Genomic DNA, 7,617 nt, shown 5'->3' with positions numbered 1-7,617 from the left:
ATTTATAATTAAGAACTGTACAAATTCAATGTTCCTATTAGATCATCGGGGACATTTTGGTCCCCGAGTCCGGCACACGCGTCTAGGCTCGATCGCATCTTCATTTGTCAGCCTCCTATTTCCCTTATCTTATCTCCTCTCCTCCTACCCCTTAGTCTTTATCCTCGGAGATCTTGCGACGCGTTTCTCACTCGCCGTGCGAGCATCCAGGTAATGTACATGCCCGCTAAAATTGCCTATATCACTATTTTCAGTATATTTATATATATAGAGTCTCTTCGATTGCGATCGTATTAAAATTTAACATTTAATATCTTCAATCACTACAATATTACACCGCAATATTTTGTACAAAGAACAATCACATGAATTTCTTCTCGCGACCCTCACACTTACAGCTTGCCGTCTTTTCTTTGTCCTTTCAGTTTTCTCTTTGCTCCTGACTTTTCCGTATGTTCACGTCACTTACGGCTGAATTTTCTAGGGATGGTGGTTCCTTCGGGTAACCATTGACGATATGGTTTACTTTTGTTCATGGTTCATCCCTCTTGGTGTCCAGTTTTCGTGGCTCATGACTTCTGCGATTCTCTCGTTCTACTATACTTCCTTGCTTTCTTTGCGACTAGCTAGCTTACTTTCCGTGTTTGTTCGTCTTTTTCTTTCTCCATTTTTCAATTAGGATTGACATTCTCGAAATCGGGCGTTCACGCGGCAAGAATCGTCGGCACCTCCACTTGCGGTGTTCAGAATGGCCGCGCGCGACGTCGAAGTACGGGTCGGAGGCTTGCCAGCCAGGTTTCATCCCGTTTTTCCCCTTTCCCTGGGTCGTCGCACATTGCCGTTTTCGTCGACCTATTTCAGCATCCAGCTAAAACACAGAAAAGATCAAAGTGTCAAAGATTTTGAAATTTGAGAGTTAGAAGAGTCGAAAGCTCTCACTAAAAAAGGGAATTCAATTTGAAGATCTGTAAGCACTCACCTTTATAAGTGATGACCATAATATTCAGGTGGATAGTGGTACTGATTGTGGAAGGTTGGATCACCAGGCGGCCGGTGCATCATACTGGCCGCTTGTCCGTCCATCATGTAACCCATCGTCGTTTCCGGACTATAAGCACCGCTTGGACCTGCAGACAATGGCGGAAACACTACACGTTATTACGGTTAGAACTCTGTTCCGATATTGGCATGCTGGTAATGGTCAAGCTAGTCATCCATTAATTGATACGTTTTTCCCTTCTTCGATCAAGTTACAAATACAACAAGAACTTCATGTGAAAAACCATCCAAGATGACGAGCTGTGTAATGTGTGTAATGTCATTATACAACAAATAAAAAATTGAAAAAATCAAACAAAAATCAGACAACATAAGAGATTCCAAACCTTCCTCGATACAAGAGAAAGGTGCTTTCCTCTCTTTGAACTCAAAATTCCAATTGAATTAAAATCATGCACAAATTTAAGTTTTTATTTTTTGAATAAATAAGTCTCTTCCCTCTTTTTATTCATTAATCGATAACCAATTCATTTCTCGACTAATTTAACCAGTTTCTGAAGTTTTAAAACTTAGAACAATCTTAAGGAACCGGTTTATTAGATTAATCTCATAATTTAATATGCAACTCCATACGCAAATTATGAAGTTATTCATAAATTAGAAACGAGTGTTGCCAAGATTTCAATTTTCGTCCATTTGAAGAGACTTCTTTCTGCCTCGCTAGACTGTCATCACCAGGAGTAATGGGGATTCTTCACTCTCAGCCTCTATACTCGTGTATATCCGTGGGAAGCTCCCCTAGTTTTAATGTCGGTATCTTAATGTATATTGCTACGATAAATCAGGACCACTGATTGCACACAACCCTTAGGAAGGCCAGAGCAAAAGTGAGGGAATGAGATAGTTCGCGAGTCGACGTCGGAATCCCGAATGCACAGGCACCAAAGCCTCATTGTGCACCGGCTTTTAAGCCTTTCTTATGCTAAACCCATTGCATAGTCCAGCGTCCTCGATCCGTCGCGATACAACTATTATGACGCCCCGTCGCCAGCGATATCCATGCCCATAAATCGCCCAGATTTTGCTTTTGTCATTCCTTATAGAAATTGTTACAAATTCTAAGAAGTTAGGAGCACTGCTCACTTAAGTATCAAACACTGAAATTCAAAACACAGAATCATTTTCCTGTGTGTACACGTATATCTAACCTCACGATAACCCTACCTAAATTTCCCGAAAGCATCCGAATTACCTTGTATCACAATCCTCTTTTCGTGGGTCTAACGGCCATGAAAGTTGCACCCTCCATTCCTATCAACTGAATACTTTCTCGTAGCTTAGCGCAGGGCAATTAACGGGCCGGCTCATTTCCCCTGTAAATAAATTACAGGGCCGCGCTACTGGCACACACAAAAGGGTCCCAGGGCGAACAGGATTTACGCGGACCCGAACACGCCACCCGCTTTACTGACTTTATTGCATTACACACCCTGGTGTTTTTCCTATCTATTCTAACTGCCTCGAAACCTTAACCTCAAGGAATTGACCCTACTTTATTTCCCTTCGATTCCTCTCTCGCGTCAAATTTTCCAGTTTCACACAGGTAGAACTCTTCTGAAAGATGCTACTTGCAAATAAAATTCGTATAGAATTCATGATCATTGCGAAGCAAATTCTTCATAAATAATTACTCGATATTTGGAAGATGCGAATGTTTTGGTAAAATTGAGAAATAATGCCTGAAGTGATAAATACTTTCCAAACTTCTGAAAACTTTTCTCCATCAAAGCAGTAAAAGATTTTCTAATTTTGTAGTGCAATAATTCAAACCAATCAAGTGTCTCTAGGTTTCCATAAACATCATTAGGGGTGAAGTTTATTGAATTCTCGCTCAACAAAATAAACCAGCAGCCCATCGAACTGCGAAACCATTTCTTGCTCATATGAACATATAAAACTAATCCTGGCTTACTGGTGACGATCGTAATAATCTTAAAGAAGGATCGAGAAATCCGGCAATGCGTGTACATAAATAGCTTAGCATGGGACTGAAGGGAGATTCTCATAGTGCACGTTTCTGCAAATCTCCCTTCGAGCCCTCTCTTTTTGCCGGTCTTGCTGTCTCTCTTGGCCTCTCAGCAAGCGATTCCTTAATTTCCCATATTGTGGTCTGGCGGCCATCTAAGGCTCCCTGCTGCGTTATAGCGCGGTTTAATCACACTACAAGCGCATCCCTCGTTAGTGGGATATCGCCCGAGTGGCTATAATATGAGACTACATTCCAGGATGAGACCTGAGACGGCGATATACAACGATGCTGGCTTGGTGCTGCCGTTGCTGCCGCTTACTACTGCACTGGGATCTATAATAATCTTGCACGAGTTGTTAGACTAGCTAAGAGACTGCGCACCGAGCGGACTTGAAAAATACTCTTAAAGGAGGAGACCGTTCGCAATAATTGTGATTTACGATTCGGTCGCTGTTAAAGTAAAACGCGCTGAGCCAGCGAACCTTCCTTTCTTACCTATTCCATCCAATCCTTTTGATTTTTACCACCACACTTAACCCAATCTTAAACTATGGTGTCCCCTTCATTCTAATCGATTTGCTGTACTCAGTCTTGAATATCGCAGCTGATCTCATCTCTGATTCTCAACTTTCTCTCTTAAAGAAAACAGAAGATTTAGATTTTTTACATCACTAAACAATCAATTTCATAGCTATTTGTGTTTCTCCTTTTTGATTGAAGTTAACAGCGAATATCAACGTTGCAGTAAATTATAGTGTACAGCACAGCAAAGAGCCAGAGCTACAGCGAGAGGGGGAAAAGTTGACGAGAGACGTGGCACAGGCGGGTGAATGAATTATTAGATCCGGAGTTTCCGGTATTGCGTCGCGGATGACCAATAGTTTCATCGAGGGATTGTTGAAGGTTCCGGAGCACATTTCCGGTTTCCGCTCGACGAATCGTCTCGCCCTCTCTCTCTAGAAGGCTCTGAACATCATACGAATAGAGAATCGAGACTGCTTCTTCTCCAACTTTGCTATCTCTATTTTCTTAAAGTCCTTTACGGGCAGTTTGCCTCCATAGAATATTACGGTCCTTCGTTTCCTCTCTACTGTGCTTACCTACTCCAACTTCCGATTCGTAAGAGGTAACTTGAATTTTGTTCCGCGATAAAATAATTTTTTCAAGATCATAAGAGACTGATTTACTGACTTTTAAAATCAGTTACTATTGGACTTTGTGTATGCTGTTGAAAATGTAGGAAAAGATCGTCAGGAGTGCCTTAAATCTCACGAGGAGTTCGTTAGTGAAACTGGCGAGAGCGCAACAGCGAAAACTGATGGTTGTTACTTAGACTGCGCATATCTGTCACGGTCTGTGATCAGTACCTCTCTCCGCGGTTTTGGCGGACTGTAGACTAGAAACTCCCAAAGTTGTGTGTTGGCATGTGGATGTGTTAGGATAGGTCGACAGTATATACACGGATCGTGGAACTCTGTCGGAAATTCAACGAGAACACTCGGTGTGTCGCCGCCAACTAACTTCGAGTGCACCCAACCTCCAACCAACAGGATTCCTTGCTAGCTGGCTGGCTTCGGTAGCAGCCACCTACTTCCGCGACCTCAACCTCCGCGACCTCTTACCATCTACACCGGCATCCAGCCAGGCTGCAACCATAAGTTACTACTAATGTCGTTCTCGTGTTACGCGGGACCAAAGTCGACCGGAGGGATTTCGAAGCGAGTCGTTTTTACTTCGCAAAAATCTAATTATGACCCTTTAAGGAATCGCACTATCCTATAGCTTGTTCCACGCTAGTCTGAAAAAACCTGGATAGAAATTTGCTTGGGAAAATAACTTTTAGAATGCAAAGCCAACCTTTATGATATAAGGCCACATGCCCTATTTTTTCTCCTGTTGCCTTTCCATAAGTGCGAAATCCGCCCCAAACGACTAAACTTGGTTCTAAGTTTCCCTGGGGGGTGCCTGGCGGATGATGTACGGCGGGATGTAATTGCGAGAATTTAATCAATCAGGGACGTGCGCCCAATTCGGAGGAGCCTCACTAACCTCCGCAAGCCGACCTAAGCCCCAGAATCTCAACGATGATATTATTCCACCGAATACAGCACAAGATTCGCTACAAGTTCCTACGATGTGTTCGGATTCACAATGACCGTATTAGAGACTTCCGGTCCCGGGGAAACGCGTATAAATATCATCACATTTCTGAATAGCATCTCTGGAAACAGTCCAGAATATAATTGTCAGAAGATTCCCAAATAATTAAGTCTAGAGTAAAAAAAGGTTAATAATATGGAAAAGGGTTAAGAGGATCATGAAATCGAAGGACTACTATCCTAGATTCACGGGTAGTTTTCTGCCTTCCCTTGGCCCTCAGCACCATCACTTTCTTTCTTCCAGCTTCTTGCTCGCTTTCTGTCTCGCACCAAAACCTGGGTTCCTCTCACTCATTCCACTTTTCCTCACAAACACTCGACCAATGCATATACACTCTCATGCACACAAATACGCATACGTGCACGTTTCCACCCCAGCCCATTGCAACCACGTGATATATAGCCCCTTGGAGGTCGATGACTTCCGCTATTTTTCTTCCGCTGTCTCCAGCAAGCAACTTCCCTTCCTAACGCCCGCCCCGGCCACGGGTAGTTCGTATACTTTTCACCGAGGATGTTCCACAGACTGCGGACATGAACCGTTTCGATATCCGGAAGATTTGCTTCGCTCGTGGACAAAAGTCAAATTCGATGTTTATAATGTCACTGAAATTGCAATATTTCTAAAAGGTGCAAAGCGGGTGAACTTTTATCAATTCTTTTCAAAGTTGACCTAGTTTTTAAACTATAGAATGAATTAATTCACATATAGTTAACTTCTACCGCAATACACTTTATTATGGCAGAGGAAACGATAAAGAAATACCCAAGTCCGCCGAGGTTGATTCTATAAAAACCGAAGAGTATCTGACCAGACCACTTTTCGTTGACGCGATAAATAATTAATGATCAAGAAGTTAGTTTGTCCAGACAGTCCATAAACCACTTAATATTTATAAGGTATGAGCGACATAAGTGGCGATCGTGGGATGAAATAGGGGGAAGGGCTGATCCTAAGAAGAGCACCCTCTTGCGTCTTATATGGCGCGTGCGTACACTATTTAGATATTTTAATTAAACTGATCGGCTATAAATTATGATAATTGGCCAGCAACCACGATACGGCCTTGCCCAGTAACGATTTCTTGTTCATCATCCCGACTACAACGAATTCCATCGTGTATAATTTCTGATTGAAAGACAGATGAGAGAAATTTACTTTTATTCTTTAGCAAAACATTTATAAAATCATCATTAGAAACTACTGCTTTTTCTCACTTTGAATCGGAGTGTATGACAACAATTTACAGCAATACTGGACAACGGTTGACGAGTTGTTAGTTTGATCAAGCATTCCCTAGACGTAAGGGTAGTCAGCCGAAGGGCAAGGGGTCGATGAGTAGAAGAAAAGAGGCAATGGCTCCAGATTCGTCCGTTTCTTTTAGCAGGCACTGTTATAACGTACTTTTCCCCAGTTTCAGCGGGAATAGCGACGGGTTCGTGTCACGTAGACGTGATATAGAGTTACTTAGAGTCCCGATCCCCCGCGCATTATGACCCCAAGGTTTTGAAAGGTGCCGCCATCGTGGTCCTTATACGACATAGATCATACGTTAATTGAAATGGGGTGTTCCCGCGCCACTCGTCGAATACAAATGACCAACTTATAGAAACATTATTATTTGCTACCGTCGCTGCTAAGACAAAAAAATTGGAAGCTCCCCATATTCCTGGAGAAAATTGTACGACTTCCCATTATGTTAACATTTACCAGACTGATTCTTTTCACATTCAGAGGATTAGTCATAATAATAAAAATAATAATAATAATAATAATAATAATCTGGGATGAATGTAGTCATTCTCTCCACGTTGAACCTCTTATGTTTCTACTTTGTTTTTGCGTGTTTTTGTGTAGCGACTTTTTCTGACACTGCATGTAAACGCTCTACAGTACGAATTGCAATAAAAGGTTTTTATCATGTTAAATATAAACAAGTGTTTACTCGAATATATAATTATTTTAAGTCACCCAAAGTTATGCAAAAAATTCTCCTACAACATTTTCAAATTAATAAAAATACTGTTCTCCTTGCTTAGAAAAATTTAAACAGTTCGAAAATTAACAATTTGTAAGTAAACATGCTTCAAGGCGAATAAGATAAAATTAAAACATTAATAACTAAACCATTCACAATTTTAACATTTCAAAATGATCCGATTCTAAACAATATTTTTCTGTGGAAGATTTGAAGAATTAACACTTCTAAATGCAATGTTTAAAAAGTTTTTGAATCACCTTCCTTTAAAATTATATTAAAGCAAATGAAAAACACTGAATACAAAACAGAAATGTCATATTTCATGAAGATTTAAATTAAATCCATTATTTGCAACTGAAGCTGATTTCATACCTTTAAAAAATGTTTTAGTCCTAATGTTTGAAATAGTGCAAATTTAAATGCTACATAGTTTCAATTATTTAATTTT

The 7,617-nt window shown here is 40.9% G+C and overlaps 1 protein-coding gene across 4 annotated transcripts in view; it reads right to left on the bottom strand.

The window, feature by feature from the left end:
* Positions 1 to 437: 437 nt before the first annotated feature.
* Positions 438 to 7,617, bottom strand: part of LOC117172358 (homeobox protein homothorax) — a 417,138-nt gene continuing 409,958 nt past the window's right edge. For 3 of the 4 annotated variants that reach the window (XM_033360195.1, XM_033360197.1, XM_033360198.1), the window contains 2 exons: positions 980 to 1,148; positions 438 to 868 (listed from right to left, as the gene is read on the bottom strand). In XM_033360195.1, the coding sequence (XP_033216086.1) occupies positions 982 to 1,148 (167 nt within the window). In that variant the 3' untranslated portion in view covers positions 438 to 868; positions 980 to 981. The remainder of the gene's footprint in view (positions 869 to 979; positions 1,149 to 7,617) is intronic. The other variant, XM_033360196.1, reaches the window with a different exon arrangement.

The sequence above is a fragment of the Belonocnema kinseyi genome, chromosome 5, assembly GCF_010883055.1.
Source record: "Belonocnema kinseyi isolate 2016_QV_RU_SX_M_011 chromosome 5, B_treatae_v1, whole genome shotgun sequence".
Taxonomy (NCBI): domain Eukaryota; kingdom Metazoa; phylum Arthropoda; class Insecta; order Hymenoptera; family Cynipidae; genus Belonocnema; species Belonocnema kinseyi.
Note: the sequence above shows the minus strand (reverse complement) of the source record. Positions and strands in the feature narration are given on the sequence as shown.